This window comes from Magallana gigas, chromosome 7 (assembly GCF_963853765.1).
Source record: "Magallana gigas chromosome 7, xbMagGiga1.1, whole genome shotgun sequence".
NCBI lineage: Eukaryota > Metazoa > Mollusca > Bivalvia > Ostreida > Ostreidae > Magallana > Magallana gigas.
In genome coordinates this window covers 22,475,687-22,496,108 of record NC_088859.1, presented here as the reverse complement: position 1 = coordinate 22,496,108, position 20,422 = coordinate 22,475,687, and the positions used below count along the sequence as shown (strand labels likewise).

General features: G+C 33.1%; 1 protein-coding gene across 1 annotated transcript in view; it reads right to left on the bottom strand.

Moving 5' to 3' along the window:
• The window catches only part of LOC136270180 (uncharacterized), a 41,175-nt gene extending 28,660 nt beyond the window's left edge, over positions 1-12,515 (bottom strand). Inside the window, exons 1-4 of the mRNA XM_066066928.1 lie at positions 12,206-12,515; positions 7,243-7,356; positions 2,814-2,979; positions 672-830 (exon numbers count right to left, since the gene is read on the bottom strand). Of these exons, the coding sequence (XP_065923000.1) occupies positions 672-830; positions 2,814-2,979; positions 7,243-7,356; positions 12,206-12,352 (586 nt within the window). The 5' untranslated portion in view covers positions 12,353-12,515. The remainder of the gene's footprint in view (positions 1-671; positions 831-2,813; positions 2,980-7,242; positions 7,357-12,205) is intronic.
• Between the last annotated feature and the right edge of the window lie 7,907 nt (positions 12,516-20,422).

Below are 20,422 nucleotides of genomic sequence, written 5' to 3'. Positions count from 1 at the left end.
ACACACCTTTACATTTTGTTGACAGTGTTTATCTTGGAAATTCCCGTTCTATAAATAGTGTTAGATCTGAACAGTTGAGAAAAGTAGATCCGGCAAAAATTTTATTGATGCAGGTATCAAAGAAATTTTTCGACCAATCAGAAGCGCCGATATCTCATCAAACGAATAAATATTAAATGATAGCATGATATTTGTTATATACCCAGTATATATTATTGTATTATTTTATGATTGAATAATACTTTTTTATCAAAATAATTGATGTGATAAACTAGAGCAATGAAAAATTTTGGATTTTTTTTTAAATTATTGGTATTTTACTTTATTATCTCATTTTATGAAAGTAGTATTTTTTGCATTAAATTTGGCACTGTCACATGGCATTCAGATTCTACAATGTTCTAAGTTAAAGATGCTGTTGCGTAGTTGTAGCGCTGTAGGAGACTCTACAGCATGAACCTTGGTGTTTTATATTATTTTAGGAAGCAGGATCATCTTGAGCCCTGGTGCGACAGGGGTTTTAGTTCAAGGGAGAATCTCCTACATAGTAGCTATGAAATGCCTGCAAGCTGTTTGGAGTGAATTCTTCCAGTTAAACTGTTAAGCATTTTCTGCAAACTATTTAGCATTTCAGTCAAAGCTCAAATGAGATAAAATAAACAACAACTTACTATTGACATCTTGGATATAGTGTTTATTCTGATGATCTTCACCATTTCCTGTAACATCATGGTGATTTTCCAGGTTCTTAATTTTCACCATGTTTATCTTGCAACGCTCCAAGTCGAAAGGGTGAGTGTTTACGTCTTCCCTATTTTTATACTGTTTGTCTTAAAATGAAAATTAAAACATTAATTCACATCAGTTTAAGTATAAAAATGTAAAAATCAAATTCAAAAGAACAAGGAGCAGTAAGCATACATTATTTGCCCAATATATTTTTTTTAATTTTCAAACAAGCATTATCTTTAACATGATTCAATTTTTTGCCAATGGGATGTTTAATTTTCAATATATAGTCATAACATTGTCACCAATATTTTTAGCAGAGTTATCAATCTTTTGATTGTAGTAAATTTCCGGATATCGAGTTTTTCGTATGAAATGATCACATTCCCAACAAGAATTAGATATGGCCGCATGCAAACAACACAGTAAAATTTTAACAGATTAATCAAAATAACGATATGAATTCATTTCTCAAAAAATTGGCCAAGCAGTTCTAGATAAGAAGTTAAAAATGTAAAAAGTTTGCAGACGGACGGACTGACAACGGACAGAATGTGATCAAAATAGCTCACTTGAGCTTTCAGCTCAGGTGAGCTAAAAATCAGTATGAAATGTTTTCTATGCATTTGGCAGATTTTATGTCTTTTTGCCCCTTATTCTTTATCAATTATCAAATATAATTAATTCCTTGCATTCAGTTAGGAATCTGCGGTATAAACTTTAAACCATAACGGTCATACTGTAAATCGAATACAGTGGTTTCATCAATATTTGATGAATACCAATTCTTGTAGATTTCGTTGTTGAAAATGATCAATGATATTACATGTTCATTGAAATGCAATTTCTAAAAACAAATTGTATTGTTAGAATCATTGACCATCAAGTTAATCAAAGCTTACAAGCATCCTTGATTTTGTTTACAAGTCAGGTATCCTGTGCACTTAAGTTCAAAGATATAAAAAAAAATACATTCTGAACTATAAACCCAGATTTTTGCAGCAGTGATTTCATTGGCTTATTAAGAATGTATGTAGTTTTGACTCTTAATGTGATGTTGTTAGATCTTGTATTAATAGAATATCATAAAGGAGTAACTTTATAAGTCAAATTTTGAATTGATTGACTTAAGGGTGTTATTTACTCAGGGTTTGAGCTCTCAAATTCCGATTGTTAAAAAGTTCAATGTAATGAGTAAAATTTGTTCTAAACACAAAAAATATTTATGAAATGAATTATTATTGACAAAACATTCAATAGTTTTACTTTATTATGGAATTATGCTCAAACAAAAATTGACTTTTAGCCAAACAGAGGAAATTCGAACTAAATTTTGCAGATTTTGTTTTCTGCTAAAAGTTTTTTGGCAGTAGTCAAATATTAAAAGTTAGGATTTTATATTTAAGTCTACGTAATTTTGCATATTTTCCGTTGGTTTTACCTCACTTATTCATTAAAATAATCTTATGGCACGAATAATAATAATATTGAAAAATGCTTAAAAACGATAAAAGACATCATATCTCAAAATTTTGATCATTGACCTCATATAAATTTTATGCCAACAGAATATGGTCAATATAAGTAGTTCAATATCATAAATGTTTTTGTATTATCATCATTCAATTTTTTGTAAAATTGAATCAAAAATGGGTAGGGATTTGAAAACTGATAGAGGAAATTCGGATTGAATTATTTTTAAAAATTGATGCTGAAATCTTAGTGTTGTGTACTTATTTAGTGCCACTACCATTCATAAACTGTATCTTATTTTTTAAAGTGTTTAATTATTTGTAATATTTTTATAATTAAGAAAATCTCAATCGTAGTGTAAAATTTTATGGGATTTTTCTTGAATTTTCAATAAATATTCAATGGCCATTAACTCAAAAAGTAGGTCATTGACCTACTTTTCTGAAAGTGAAAAATAACAATACAAGCAAAGGTCTATAACACACAATAGATGGTTTTTCATTATCATCAGTGGATTTTTTTTTCATTCTGAGTAAACGTCATCCTTAAAAGAAAATTTACGGATAGCCATTGAAATTTGTTTGCTTAAGTTATTACCACTGAAGAAATACCTTGAAAACTAGAGCCAAGATTTTTAGGCGAAGGACATTGCATAGTTGAATCCTGAAAAGTTTCTTGTCTATGCTGCAATGCATCACTTGTCAACAGCTTCATAGATTTAGAATTTGGCACTAAATCTGGAACTTCAGCTGCAGCAACAAACTTTTTTACTTCTTCCTACAAATAAACAAGAAAAGTTTTAAAAACAGAAATATAAACCACAGGGAACAGTAGTCATCTATTGGCATAGAGCATAGTGCCGGGGGTCGCTCCCAGTGAAGTAACTAGAACTAGAATGAAGTATAGGCACCAATTAAGGCGAGGGGTCTGGGGGCCCCCAGCGGGACCAGGACAATGCCCTGGTGGAGGGTTCAGGGGCTAAAGCCCCCCCCCCCCCGCCAACAGAAAATGGATTTCGTGTTTTAGAGATGGGCTAAGGCCCCCTCAAAAGAAAATGGATTTCGTGTTTTAGAGATCACCAAGGAACAAATTTTAGGCACTTTTTATACATAAAGTTTTGGGGGGTTTTTACAAATTTTTTGTAGTAAAAAGGCAAAAACATTTTTAAATACAATCCAATTTGTTTTCACTAGCAGTTTGTTTTTTAAGTGTAATCAAAGTGAATGACTAGAAAAATTATATTAAAGGTATTATTTGTCTCCATAAATGGAAAACATTAGGACTTTGTAATTGAATGTCATACTGTGGTTTCATTAATATTCAAGGGTATCAATTTTCATGGATAAAGTGAAAATCGCAGTTTCAAGGATACGTAAATTCATGGCCAATAATCCTATCAGTACAAAATGTAAATAGAAATTGAACTTCAATGAACACTTAATTTCATGGATCAACTTAATAATGAAATCCACAAAAATTGGTATTCATCGAATATTGATGAAACCATGCACAGTAATTCAAAAACATTTGCAATGGTTATTTTGAAATAGAGAAAAGACAGATATTTGCTGTGTGGTATTTCATTTTTTTCTTAATTAAAATAAAATGTGACATTTTAACATTTTTAATTTTTGGTCTTAGAAAAATGTGTAGGCACATGCTTTAAGTGCCTAACGACAGTTATGCCACTGGCTCCTGACAGCGAAAGTTACCTTTTGGTTTTCAAATTAGGGAGAATCTTGGAAGAAAACCTTTTCAGGTCAAGCACTTGCTTACTAGTAAACAATCAAAGGCCTGAAGGGCCATAATGGCTTACGGGTTTGACTATATTTACATGGATCGAGTATGATTCCCTCTATTTCTTACGGAAACTTTAGTTTATGTATAGCTCTATAGAAAGTAACTAGCTACATGTAATTCATAGATCTATAGAAACTAACAGGGCCGATATCAACATGCCCCATTTGTTGATTGGTCGAACCTTAGTGACCGAAACAGACAGGATTGAAATCTAGACGCCTCTTTTATCAATTGGTTGAAACCACCATTGCTTTTAGGAAAATCATAGACTGCATAAAATAATAATGATGATGTCAGACTCAAACTCCAATAGGAGACAATTTGTTTCTTTCTTTTATCCAACAACTGAAGTACATATACTGTAAATTCATTCAACTATATAGGACACAAAAACACTTAAAACCAACATGCTCTCAAATATCAGTACACCTTGTATTCCTACACACTATGAACTTGCGCGATAGTTGGTGCACGGTGCGACGTAACAGCGCCATAGCCAGCGCGTAAAAATAATAGTAACCAAATGATGAAATGTACTGCATGTTATGATCAGAACTATAATTAATGAATTCTCATGAAATCTACACCAACAAGTATTATTCCATTTTATTTGTATTTCATAAATGTATATTTATTCATATTTTTCTGGGGTTTTTTCTACTTTTTTAAGAGGCTGACCTTCACAAGCTTTTATAAGAAATATAGATTCACAGGGCACTTCTATCACCTTCTGTTTTATTTTTTTCCCTTTGTACAGAGATACTCTTTGGAGGGGGGAGGGCAAGAAACAGGCAGAACTATGCAATTACAGCAAACTTGTTTTCACACCAAATTTAATTAAAATTAATTACTGCACTATAACTTTGCAGTCAGTCTCTCTACCTCTCTCTTCATATGACATGTGTGCACAGTCATTTTCAGAGGCATACTATACGATGTCTCTATGTTATAGTAATGTGACATCGCTTCCGTATATGACTTGCAATCAAGCTTAACTGTATATTGTTTTCTTATTTGAGTACATTTGGTCTCAAGTTTCCAATATTTTTACGACAAATAAACAGTTCAATCATAGCACAACAAGGTAACGCCATCGAGTGAACATTGTGCTATTTTTAGATCTTGGAAAATCCCCAACATTCGATAATGGCGGAGGTGTCGAAGAAGGCACATTATATTAAAACAAGTACCGGTAGTAATTGCCCCTCTATTTATGCATTTATTACCGATTTATAATCCCAGTTTCAATAAATCTCAATCATAAGTTCAGTTCTTTAACCGTTAAACACGTTCCCCCTTGCTGAGATCGATGTCGATCGAAGTTAGCGACGCTCTCTGCGGGTGCAAACGTTTTTATGAAGATTGAACGAAATAACGACAACTTTACATTTACTTATCACTGTTAGGATCTGAAATAATTGGGAAAAGATGTTTTGCTTATAACACATGTAAGTATGCATAGCGGAAAGCATGGCCACTGTGTGATGCATGGCGGGGGCCTATACCTCTATGCAAAACGGCCTAGGGAAAACACTGCAATTAATAATCATTCGCGTTAGATTTCGAGTTTATTTAAATAAAGTCAATTCATATTGGTTACAATAACATAAGTGATAATAACATATGGAAAATATAATCCTGCTTAAAGATATTTATTATGAACAACAAACAGTTAACTTTGCAACATTCGAATAGAACTATTTTTTGTCGCGCATGTTCAGATAACTGAACTCTTTGCCGTAAAGATTATCCGGCAACTAGATGGCCGTAAGCCATAAAAACGGTACAATTGAAAGGGGCCACAAGTTTTCAGTTTAGCAGTGTTTTGTTTTTTCACCGATTGTTTACCTAGAATTAAAACAAAGGGACTATATATAAATATCAAGTACTTTTTACATGCTAACTGATGTCAACAGTTCTTAAATAGGAACAGACTGACTGTAAGAGATGTTTCACAGTAATTCGACCTTCAGATAGAAATTTTTTCCCAACAAAATAAAGAATAGAGAGAATAATATTATGTTAATGTTGACATCTTAAAGGGGCATGGTCACGATTTTTGCAAATTCCATTTTTCTATTTTTATTATTTACAATGCTTTAGAAATGCATTTCTAATGATCGAATGAAATTCGAGAGTCAGTCTTTAAGTTTTAAGCAAGATACAGAGCTCACAAATCTGTGTCATGTAAACAAGGCTCGTGCCCTGTTTTTGTTTACATAGGTTCAATTTACCAATTTAAAACCTTTTTCAAGCTGATTTTTCTATCTTCTTATTCATTTTAAGCATAGATAAACAGTTCCTAATGTTTAACACATTCAGTTTAGGTCTAAATTTGAAATTTTCACATTGTAATTATTCAAATTGGAAAAATAATTTTTGACCAAAATCGTGACCATGCCCCTTTAAAATGAAAAGAAAAGATAAGATATGAAGAATCTTTCATCTTTTTCATTATTTGTAATGTGTTTAAAATATAGGATCAATGAGACGTGCTAAAATGAGGTTGCGATCAAGTTTGTAAGCTTACCAGAGTTGATCTAATGAAGCCATAGATTATTAAACTTCTACATTAATAAGAGGTATCTTGGTTTAATTTTTATAAAATTTCAATGGTTTATCTTTTTTCCCAAGGAAGTAAGAGTAAATGTCACAATTTTCAAACAGCCATCGTAGATAGTCATGTAGGGAAAAAGTAGTAAAAAACTAGATACGATCTGGTAATAAGTAACGAGTAGGTCTTTCATGCGATTTTTGCTTTATATGATATACCGTGAATAATAAATACAATTTCAGAATTACCCCCCCCCCCCCCCCCCCCCACTTTCAGATAATATAAAAATCCCTTGTTACGTAATAAATGGGTGTTTATCTTTACTTTTGTTCAGAGAAAAATGTTTCCAGCTTCTCTTTTCCATCATTCGTAACATAATAACACGATGCTGCATAGTTTACAGTGCTTAGTATGGGTGTTAAACATGTGATGGAATATTTGAATGCTAAATATACATTCGAATATTTGAAATTTACAATTCATTCGCGAATATTCAAACATTCGTTTCAGCACTAATAATGCATCACAAAATCTTGATAGTTTTTAAGTTATTTGTAATAAAAATGAAAAAAAAACATCAGCATATACTTCTCAGATTATTCAATAACCCGATGAGCTAATAAAAATACTTTGTCTCTACTCTAGATAACACATTTCATTGATACATGTACTACATAGTGCTTTACCTTTTTGATTACTTCCTCAGGCTTGGTTGATTCTTTCACAGTTCTGACAATTTCAGTCAACCACGATGGTGTTATAACAGACCTGACAGTCCTTGACAAAGATTCAAACAAAGTCTGAAAAAAAATATTATATCGGTATATATATAATTCTTATAAATTGCAACTTTTTAGCATGTAAGGAACTGTAGCTACTATGTCGTTCATCCAAATCATTTTACACTGGGAGCTGAAGACCTGCAGCTAGATCCAAGAGGGTCACACAAATTCTGATCATTGAAGAAAAACATACTCTCAATAGGAAAATTTGCATGAGATGCAATAACATTTAGGCCTAAGAAAAAAAATGGTTTGTTTCCGCTTTCTCAACCGACCCATAACTTTTACCGCCAACTCCAAACTTTTTTAAAAGGATTTTTGACGGGAAATTGTTTGTTTCCGTTTTTATCTGATTTTGAAGAATTTTATTCAACATTTTGGTAACAAAAACACTTGTAGCAGTTACTCTTTTCAAATCAGTGTAACTCAAATGTTTTATTTCAAAATGGCTGTATGTTTTCATGTGTTGTAGATATCATTAATACTCTCATCACTGGCAGATGAAGAATCTGATATATAATAGTTTTTTGTTTTCTTTAGGCCATCTCAATAGTCAGGAAAGATAAAAAGTATATCTCATGTTAAGGTCTTTTGATTGTCGCATATGACGTCACTGTGAGCATTCTGGAATATTTTACCGTTATTGGTTTTAATATTAGTGTTATGTGAGGCATGGTTTTGCCAATATTTCTTGATTTAACTTGTGTTTAACAAATTTTAAGCTATGTTAAGTGAAATTCTACCAATGTTTAACAATTTATAGAGAGTAGTTAGAGTTGAAATCGCTGAATTCATTGAAAAACTGATAAGACTGTACATAGGAAAAGTTGACAAACTACAATTCATAATTTTTTACCTGGCAAGGTAAACATTTCTTTGCAGATTTCAATAAGAGATATAATGATCGAGTTACAAATGTACTTATTTTCAGTGAGTTTGAACCATTATTTCAAAAGTTATAGACGTTTTATGTTGCTAAACTGTACTTATTCATGGTTGAAGAATTGTATCAAAATGCACTCTAAATGTGAAAGCTTTTATACTGGCAAGTTTAAATGGTCTTTAAATGTTAAAATACATAAAATAAAGGATTGTGATTAATTTCATTAAAAAATTGCTTTATTATAAAGAAATCAGTAAAAAAAATTGTGATGTTTGATTGGAGAGCAGTTGTCGCTATATTATAATTATCCTGATAGTGTACCTGTGTTTGGGTTAGCTCCTACAGCATGAACAAAATATTTGCAACATACCAATATTTAAGTTCAATTTGAATGATTACATATTAATCTTCAAATTTAAACAATAATTATACAGATTTAACCATAAAAGCATCAAGGGTGAGGAAACCTTAAACCATTCGGCAGTGTCAGTATCTAACTGGTACGTATGAATACAGTACAGTCAATACACACTGCAATAGAAGAAAAAAATATATGAAAAAATATAAAAAAAATTCCGATCTACCAACCTTACTTTTTTTAAGCATGAAAGCAGAAACAAACCATTATTTTTTTTAGGCATTTCAAGTTTGATGAATTGAAAATCATCTCAATGACATTAAATTTTGGTTTGCAGTTATAGAGGACTAGAGCACTGATATTTTCCTTTATAAGCAGATTTATTTAATCTATTGGGATTTTTTATTTATTTGAAATACATAAGAAAAACTACCATTTTACAGTCTGTTAAGAGGGACAATTCCCTTTGAGCGAGATAATCGCTCTTTAACCCATTACAATCAGCTGTTCAAGAACTGAAACATAAGACGTCAGAGTACTACTGATCCTCTATCTCATTAGTGGAAAATTTTACTGTGAGAGCTCCAATTTACGATCATTTTAACACCTAAATATGGATGTTTTTGATGCTTATTTTGTGCCACTTCAATAATTAAATGCAATTAGAAGGCATTTCTGTATGCATGATTTTTATTTTTTTGGAAACGTGATAAAAGCCCAGTCCCTTTAAGGGGATCTAGAGCATATTAAACTCTGTATGTTTATGTTTCTAACAAATAGACTATGACAGTAAGTTTATATGTATTTATGACTGGCAAGTAATTCACACCTTGGAGTGATGTTAACTGTTTCTCACCAAATTTCATATCTTATCTGACCCTGAATTTTGTTTTAAAATACATGTTCAATGTCCAACTTATAATCTGCCATTTTTGTTTTATCAACTTAGGCACTCCTCTAACATCTCTTTTCTACAAATGTTAATTACATGACTTCTTTATATCGATATGTCAGAAGAATAAAATATCTTTATGCAGGGTGCGACAAAAATTAACAACAGTTAGGAAGTCCCTCCCAGTGATATCAGACACCAGCCAAGCTCCAGACAAGGGTCTTAGCCCATTTCCGGCTATGAACACTATATCCATCAATCCACGTGATGTCCACAAATTACTAAGTAATCTACAATTACACAAGGCTACCGGACCAGACGCTGTATCAGCACGCTTACTGAAGGAACTGGCAACAGAACTTACAACAGCTTTGACTTTTTTTCTTCCAAACATCACTTAATTAACAGTGGTTGTGTGCCAGAGGACAGGAAAATGGCCCATGTTGTCCCCATCTTTAAGAAAGAAGACAAGAGTACAGCAGCCAACTATTGACCATTATCCCTTACGGCGATTTGCTCCAAGATCCTGGAACACATCCTCCATTCTTACATCATGGACCAATTTGAAAGAAACTCCATCCTTACACCAGCACAGCATGGATTCCATAGTAAACGCTCATGTGAGACTCAACTCAATTCCACAGTACAAGACCTGGCAAGTAGCCTATTGAACGGCAACCAGATCGAATTTATCTTATTGCATTTTGCCACAGCATTCAATAAGGTACCACACCAATGTCTCCTCCACAAACTGAATTACTATGGAATTCGGGGCTGCACCCTACACTGGATTGGTAGTTTCTTATCAGACAGAAAACAGAGAGTATTGGTAAAAGGGATGTCCTCTAACATTGCTGATGTGAACTCCGGTGTACCCCAAGGCACAGTAATGGGTACCCTATTATTCCTTGACTACATCAATGATCTCCCGGATGTGGTAACATCCAATGTTAAGCTATTTGCAGATGACTGTCTCATTTACAGGACAATCCAATCAACCAACGACACAGTCCAACTCCAGCAGGATCTAAGTGCTCTTGAGAAGTGGGAAAATGACTTAGAGATGGCATTTCACCCTCAGAAGTGTATCACCATCCACATTTCTAAGAAATGCCATCCGATCATAGCATCTTACCAACTGCACAGTCATACCCTACAAGATGTCCAAAGTGGTAAATACCTTGGAATCACAATCAGCAGTGACCTGTCATGGCGCGAGCACATCAACTCAACTTCTGCCAAGGCGACAAGAACAATTGGATTCTTGAGAACGAACCTACGAAGTTGCCCACAGGCCATCAGGAGCCAGGCAAACACGACCCTAGTACGCCCAGTACTGGAGTACGGGTCAGTAGTCTGGGATCCATACCAACAACACCTCATCAAACACCTAGAAGACGCTCAGCGCAAAGCAGCAAGGTTTGCCACTGGTGACTATTCCTCTAGGGAACCAGGTAGCGTGCATGTCTACCATGCTACACCAACTGGGCTGGGAACCACTGGAACACTGAAGGGCCAGGAACCGAGTCATCATGTTCTACAAAATTTACCATCACATTCCGGTCCATCACTTGCTAAACACCACCAATAGCAGAACCCGTGGCTCCATGGCAAACAAAATCCGCCAAATCAGCACCAGCGTGGAAGCCTACAAATACTCATTCATTTCTTCAACAATTATCGCATGGAACAACATATCGGCAACAATTACGAACTCAACATCTGTGGACAACTTCTGACACGCTATACATACCATCAGCGTGTCTGAGATCCTCCACCACTAAACTGGCCACTTTTATCCTTTTTACCAATTTTAGATGTACATAGATTTTAGCCGTTTACCAGGGAATCACTGGAGTATTAACACTCTATCTAAGTCCACTCCAAAAAGGGAAGAAGAAGAAGGAGAAAAATCATCAATAAAGATATGCCAGAACCTCACGAATGGGGTAAATGATAATCAGTCATCATGAAAGGTGATAAATACTCTAATTGGTTATCAAAAAAATCCAATGTTTTTTTCAGTTTGGGATGCCATTTTTTATAATTTGATGAAATTTGCTTAAAACAGTCTACAAAACATTTTTGGAATAAACAATTAAAGTAGCTTGTCTCGTAAGACAGAAGGTCACTTAATGCAGTCTGTTTAAGTGAAGAATAATGTTCGGCAGGTCTAAATATGGTTGCATGAGACAGCGAGTCGCTTTATACTGAGGGTTGCTATGGAAGTCTAGACTGAATAATAGGTGCGTAACTGGGTGGGAGACTGGGAGTAATAATGACAGACCTGATGGGGATTCAAAATCATGCTCCCCGAATCTCTAGCCAGAATTTGGTCAGACCTGACTATTTCAGGTGTATATAAGGCTCAGTATAGCCTTACTTGCACTAACTAGCAGGTTAACCCTTTGGATAAGTTTGAATGGTTTTTAACCCTTTAAATAAGTTGGAAGAGTGTTGGTTTTTAAACTTAAGGGTAGTGGGTTTGAGCCTACTTGTGGTTTTTCCTCATTTACAGTTTAGTGTTGATGAGTTATTTACTCTTTACGATAAAATCCTATAAAAATATACAGAAAAGGTTAAATATTTTTAATGAGAGATTTTAATTTGATGTACCAGCAACTGTCGTAGTGTTTACTGAAAGAGCAAACATCTATAGACACCGATCATATGTTTGGGGGAGGGGGGATTTCACCTCCAAGATTTCTTGATTTGTAAGTATAACCCAACTTACCTTATCACGTTCATGAGAATTCTGCAAGACATTTATTTTTCTCGCTTCGTCTGCCATTACTGATGTTGTGTATTCCCTTTTTGCATAAAAGTTCAAGCAGCATGAGAAATGTGATGGCGGCAAATAAAAATTAAATAACTTGTACATAAATTGGGTTAGACATCAAAATCTGGGGATTTTTGGAAAATTACACAGTATAATGTATATTTGTATTCTTGTTATAGATGACAAGCATTTTTACATAGAAACTGGGTTTTTTTAAACCACGAAAACGGATTTTATCAAAGTAAAGCAGCAGTATCATTGGAATCCGGGCCGGGATGGTTCGCACATATTCTGTTTCGCCCCGAGATGTTTCGCACCTCGATGTTTCGCACCTGCCTCGGAACGAAACATCTCACTGTATTTAGATATTATTCCTCTGAAATTAATTATTACATATACAATTGAAATATGTTTTTAAAAAACAATTGAAAGAGTGCTTGCTTTTATGCATGAACACTGGATCTACTTTAACATGCAACTTCTTTATGTCGACATGCAACTTATTTATGTCGAGATGCAACTTAGTTATGTTAACATGCAAGATAAATATGTTGACAAACTTGACATGCAATATATTTATGTCAACATGCGACTTAATTATGTTGATTATGTTGACATACAACTTATATACATGTAAGTTGCATTTCAACATATTTACCTCGCATGTTAAATTTGCATGTTGGCATTATCAAGTTGCATGTCGACATAAATAAGTTGCATGTTGGCATACATTAGTTGCATGTCAGCATATTTATCTTGCATGTTAACATAAATAAGTTACATGTCGACATAAAAAGGTAACATCTAGCACCTTGGATGTCACAGGTAGGCGATATTTGAGATTTTTTAAGATTTTGTATAATTCTTATCTGATTGCAATTTTCTTGAATGTCTACATAATTATGTTGCATGTTGACATAATTATCTTGCATGTCAACATATTTATCTTGAATGTCGACATAATTAAGGTAGTCCTATACTCGGCACTAATTGGGCTCAATCATTAAAAGCTTAGCTTTAAATGATAAATATACATTCTAGCAATGCATATACAAAAGAAAATATGTATGTTTACATGCTAGTTTGTTTGTTATCACCTCTCAGACGGGTGTACCCCCTTGCGAAAATTATTGACAATTATGAAATTTGCCAGACGTCCGTTTTCCTAAAAATAATTACCAATTTTGGGAAAATTAGAACTGAACATACAAAATAGAGTATAAATATTTATTTCAGTCATCAATAATTTTGCGCAAATTTTTGTAAGTAAGTACGCTTTATGGACCTGATGTATCAAAATAGAATACAAAAAATGCAATGCTAGTATCGCGTTTCGTTATTTATTTACTATTTTATGGACTCAAACTTAAATTCATTGTGTTTATTCTATAGATTGGCATCTTAGAAAAAAGATTTGGTAAAATAAATTATATGTTGACGGATTACTTTTCACGCTATAAGCTCTACACCAAGTAGACCCTGACGAAAAAATCCGTAAAAATCACATTTTGCTACAGTTTTCTGCCTAGATCTGTCATATCTGTTAGATATCATTTAAACATTAATTAATTGACGATTTATTAAATTCGAAATAGCTTCTGTCTGTAAATTTAAACCGGTTTTAGTAAAGGAAAAAGAAAAATTTGGGGGAGGGGCATCAAAAGAAAGAAGATATAAGCATACCTGAGATCCTGGTTAATCAGAAACTTCGTTTTTCATTTTACTTATACATATATTACCGTTCTAATTGCTTATTATTGCCATTGTTTACAACAGCGATGTAGAGCAAAATCAATACCGGGTATCTAAAACGCTTTGTAAAAGTCGAACCAATATTGTAAAATCCGTATTATGACGTAGGGCGATACTCGGACTACTTTAATAGAAAAATACCTTGCTCACAAGGGGCAGAGATGTGCCACCATAGATAACAATTATAGACTGTCATTCACTTGAGAGTTACCTTTATTTTTTATATAAAAATGTTAATGTCATGAAAAAACTTATATATAGTTGGCATAGATCTATATGGTGGGGATCATTTAATTACATAAATTATCTGCTCGAACTTTAAATTACCCCCCTGCATCCACCATTTAACTACGATTTTTACCAGTCTTATTCAGACTGGATGGCAGTAAATACAAAATTTACAAAGATGTCAAGTTATAAAGTTTGCATTTACTTCCACCAGAGTTATTTATGTCTCTGCTTCCACCCAGTAAAATTAAAAGTGATACGAACTGCGCCAAATGACTGACCCGCACCGTGCGTGTATAGAAGCGTGAAAATTTGGTTTGCCATATCTGGATGTGCCTTAGTCTGACGGAAACGAAAAGTCACAAAGTAAATATAGTGAACAAATTGTTATCATCAAAATATGCATTAATTAATATATATATACAGTTTTTTATATAACGAACATTTCAGAAAAAAAGTGTAAAGTTCGTTCAAATTACAATATACGGACCATACTTATATCTATTTATAATAGCTATTAATAGTGCAGCTCACAACCGGCCGGAGCTAAACGTCCAGTCTTTTTCTGTGTATTCCACACCATAGTTGTGTAATAGTAGATTTGATGTTCTTTGTAATGTCCATTTATACATTTTTATTGAGAAGTCAAAGTGGCGTTTTATTGCAGGTAAAATAATCAACATTTGAAGCTTATTTCAAGCAAAATGCCGAAAGGCCTATTTTAAAATCAAAATAAAACACAAATGGATTTTGGATTATTTACTTCACATATACATTGTTTCAAACGCATGTAATCGATGCGAACCACCTCAGGGCGAAACATGTATAGGACTGGTGCGAAACCCGTTGCTACGTGCTACGAGGTATGGACCAAAAGATTTTCTATGCCCCTGCTACTACTCCTTAAATTTATCGACTACTATAAAGAAGTAGTTTTCTTGCAAAAAATTAGGGTACCTTACCAGGCATTTCTGCAAAATACTAGAGTATGCAATTTCCTATATAATCTTCTTGAAAATACACTTGAATTCTGATATAAAAATAAATTCATCTACAGCACAGCGAAATTCACAATATTATAACTATATATCCGCCGGGTCGGGGCTTCGAACTCACGTCCACTAAAACCTATACGCTTCAAGCAGTGAGCGGCCACGGTTCTAACCACTCGACCATCTAGACATATACCAAAACCAAGTAAATTTTGATTATTTTTAAAGTAATTATAAAATTCATATTTTTTATTGGAACTCTTTATTACGAGGAGATACAAAAAAAATTCTCGAGAAACGTGTCGTCTGACCTTAAAATCATTTATATTTTTACACATGTCCAGCAAATTTTAAATCAAAGTACTGAAGTACTGAAAGCCGGGTGCTTTTGGTGTGTCTTCATGCATATGGTGTATACTGTATAGTAAAGACTGAAAATCTCTCTCTCTCTCTCTCTCTCTCTCTCTCTCTCTCTCTCTCTCTCTCTCTCTCGTGCTTTTAATGTCGACAAAGCGTCAGAGAGCTACCAAATTTTGTAAGCGGCTATAAACAAAAATATGTCTGTCTTGTAGAAAAAAATTCAACAGTTGCTGCCTTGAATTTTGCAACAAGCGTTGTATATTCAATCCCCATTTCTTCAACGCGCAGCAAAGTAGTTCATGGAAATTCATGCGCATTGTATGTGTCCAAAATGCATATTCTTGTTTTTAAAACACGTTATTAATAAGAAAATTAAAAAAGATAGACCATTCTCTCGAAATTAAAAAATGAAAAGAAACAAAATGCCAACACTTTTGACAAAATGTGGCTCTTTGTGTAACTATTTGGTACCGGTGTTATATAGTGCCTTTTCCCCCTAGCCATCTTTTCCCCCGGAAAAATGGCTATATAGCAGTTTTTCCCCCACGGAAAGCTGACTATATAGTGGGTTTTCCCCCTTTTTATAGCCAGATTACCCCCACGGAAAACCTAATATATAGTGGATTTTCCCCCATTTTTACTTTCCGGCCATGTTTATTGCAGACCATTTGTGACAATAATTTGCAATAACTGATATGATAGTAATTTCTCACAAAAAGGATAATTATGGCATTTATTAATGCATAGAATAAAATACAAGGTTTTTCAACCCCAAATATGAACTAAGGCATGCGCCTTCATAACATGCATGTGTCATCATCGTTTATTTCGCCTGTTCTCATCCCTTTTTTGAACACCTTTTACATTGATTTCGGAATACCTCGAATCTTTTTCATCTAATCGATGCTTATCTACAGTTTTGACTTCGACGTTATGAGCACGTGGGAACACATTTGAATGAAAATACGCCGGTTTGGAAATTTAATTTTCCAATGTATTACCATCAATGTATAAGCTTCGCCCAGGGAACTAACTGACCAATCTTGTAGATCTTGTAGAGGAAGGGAATAAAAAGTGGAAATGTATTACTCCCTTCGTCCAAAAGGCTATCAATTTTAAATTAATACCGTTAGAATTGACGATCTTAAAAACAATTATATATTTCTTCTTCTAAATATCAAACGGGAGACAGGATGCAATGATATGATGAGAAACTGAAATGTTTTAGTTTTACTTTGATTGATGGGGTTCTAAATCATGGTTAAGGGGTATTTAAATTATGTATTAAAAGCATGTCTAAAGTTAGTGTTTACCATTTCGTTTTAAAGTTACGCATATTCATATTTTTAAGCACATTTCTACGAAACGCGAGATATTATGAAGTAAACATTTAAAAAAGCAATGAAATGTCTTCACAACCAGAACAAAGTCGGTATCTTTGCTGGTTACTTTGGAAAATGTGAAATGGAGCCTAAACTAACTTTATGTTTATATTGTCACTCACTATTTGCTAATTTTTCCACTTTTAAGTTTGCAACGTGATTTATAAATATACAATTTTGAAAACGATGCTATATAAATCAAGATATACGATTCAATTACCTAAAAAAATTATACTATTTGTTTCATATTTTTGCAATAAAGATTTACTTGTGTACCATATTATTTCTTCGAACAATTAAACGAGGGTAATTAAAAAAAAAAACACCAACACATATATTGTGATGAGCTGACTTTTTTTTTTAAATATAAGCTTGTTTTTCTAATCAACTAACAAGTAAAAAAGTCGTATATGCACTTAAGTTGGTTATTTATTTTTGATTTTCATTTTCTCCTTTTATGAATAAAAGTGCATTGATTTAATTATCTAATTATTTATTATATCATTAGTCATCTTATAAATTGATTAAATGTTTTGAAGAATAATGAATTTTACCCGCGTACCTTTTCAAAAAATTTGTTCGTAAATTTATTTTTAAAAAAGCAGCAGAATTAAACGTAATTTTCAATCATTTTGATAAATAAATATATGAGTGATTGTGTATTTTTCAATGATTTGTTTACTTTTAAATGACCGTAAAAATATGTTCATGTGGTCATCTATAGTTTTTGAGATATGGGGCCCTAAAATACATATTCTTTATAATTGGATTTCAAACGGTGTCTTCCCGGTGTCTTCCCACTTAGCCAACATTTTGAAGAAATACAGGTAAAATACAGGTAGATTTGTGTTGGCTAAGTGGGAATGGGGTGCAGGTGGAGAACAAAAGAATTTAATTACAGGTAAGCTATAGTCTGTTTTCAGATGAAAGTATGAGAAATAATATTTATTTGTTAGCCTACAGAAGAATACATATAAATTGAGCTTCTGTCCCGTACTTTATTTTATTTAATTCAGATGAAAATGTTAATTTTTAAAAATGAATTGTTACATATTCCCCTATAATTAATGCCCTTAATTATGGTACAAATATCATGGTTTGTCTATATATTTTCATTATAAATTAAGATAATTATATAAGCTGACTTAACTTAAACTTTGCATTGTAAAAATTTTGTAATTATAAGAATCACGTTTGAAATTTTAATTATACATCATATGGGTCATATTTCATTTTTTTTCCAATTTTCTTTGGTTTCTATGATTATTTTGATTAATTCCAAGCTACAGTATATGATATTAACAAAACACAAAAAGCTAGATTGAAGTGCTTACATTTTAATGGTGTATGATGCATGATCAATACATCATTAGTTATGAAGATAAAATCTTCCTTTGTCATTTTCTATAAAGTTGACCTGCACCTGAAGATTGGGCATTTTGATTTTTTATGTCTTTCAACTAACAGTCCATAAACAATTAAGAACTCATAATTTTCAGGCTTTTGATTCTGTAAATTAATGGCCTTAATAATGCTTCTCAATTTCAATTTGTTTATTCTGTCAAACCATTAAAATACACATGAACATGAGATACAAAATTGTGTTATTTGCATTAAATTGTAATGTCAAGGGTCTTATTAAATATGATATCATATTACAACATAGTAATACGTGTTTCTAGTCTATTCTTTAAAAACCGTGATCAATCTTAGTGATGTATATATATTATATACATCCAATTTAAACAGTTTAAAATTACTTACATAAACGTTTAAACATGCAAGTGCCCGTATTGGTTTCAACATATAAAATGTTTAGGGCAAAGATCTTGCAGAAGATTGCTGATCTATATTTAAAAAAAAATGATTATTTTTATTTATTTATTCTGATTATCATCTTATAGGCAAATGAATGCTATTTTTTGAATTTCTTTTCAACAAACTATTCTCGGGTAATTGAATACAAATACATAACATGTGAAAACAGACTATAGCCTCCTGATCACTCAGGTGTGAAAATCAAAATGTTGGCCAGGTGGGAATCGAGAATTTCAGAATGTTGGCTAAGTGGGAATAAACCTTTCAAACATGGGGCTCGAAAACAACAAAGGCTCCTACCCTGCATGGGGGCTTAAATTTTCGGTGTCATCTACTAGTGGTATACCACTATCACTGTGAAAATATGGTTAATTGGTCATCTCTAGAATTACAGATTCGGGTCCCCACTTATAGAATACTAGTATTCAATCATTATAACGGGGTTTTAAACATCGGGCCCCGAAACATCAAGGGCCCCTACCCTGAGGGCTGAAATTTTCAGAGTCATCTTCAAGTGGTAAACCATATATAAATATATGGTCATCTCTAGTTTATGAGACATTGGACCCTAAAGAATATGCACTATAATTATTATAATAGGATTTTAAAAATCGGGCTCTGAAACATCGGAAACAAAATTTCTCTAAAACAGAGGTTTAGCCTGGATAAAATTTTCACAAACAGACAAACAGTCTGATAAATTTATCAAGAAATTCTTAAAACATTCTCGTTTAATACAATTTCAGAACACAGAATTATGCATATAAGTGTATAACTTGTAAATCCCTTTTCAATAAATTACCTAAATTAAGTTCTATGTGTAATTCCATTACACACATGTTCAACTTTCAGCATTGTCTATAAAAATGATAAATCGGCAAAACAAAACTTAACCTGTACAGATGAATGCAGATTTACATGTATGCAACCTGGGAGTGTAGAAACATTGATTTTAATCCCTACTGGATTTCCATAAATATTTTTTATAAAATATGAACCAAAAGCGTGAGGGAGAAACCCTACTATGGGGGAAAAGCTACTATATAGTAGCTTTTCCCCCCGGGGGGAAAGACTACTATATAGTAGGTTTTCCGCGGGGAAAAGCTACTATGGGGGAAAAACTGCTATACAACACCGGTATAACGGAAGCTTTTACTTTCCTTAGTGGGTGTCCATAAATATTTGTTTATAAAATTTGAACTAAACGCGAGGGAGAAACCCTACCATGGGGGAAAAGCTACTATATAGTAACTTTTCCCACAGGGGGAAAGGCTACTATATAGAAGGTTTTCCGGGGGGGGGGGCTATTTGGGGGGAAAACTGCTATACAACACCGGTTCAAAATTGAACAGCAAAGAAGCACACACAAAAAAACCCGAATTAAATCAATGTTTTTAACCTTCAGTTTGCATATGTATACCTGCATTTATTTATACAGGTTAAGTTTCGTTTTGCCGCTTTATTATTTTTTATTGACAATGCTGAAAATTGAACATATGTATCATGGCATACATAGAACTTTCTGATAAATTACATGATTTGACAAGATATACACTCGTATGCTTCCCAGCGACGTTCCCGACGACAAGATTATTTGTCTCTCATTAGGTGACCCGGGTTCATTCGTCGAAATGATTAAA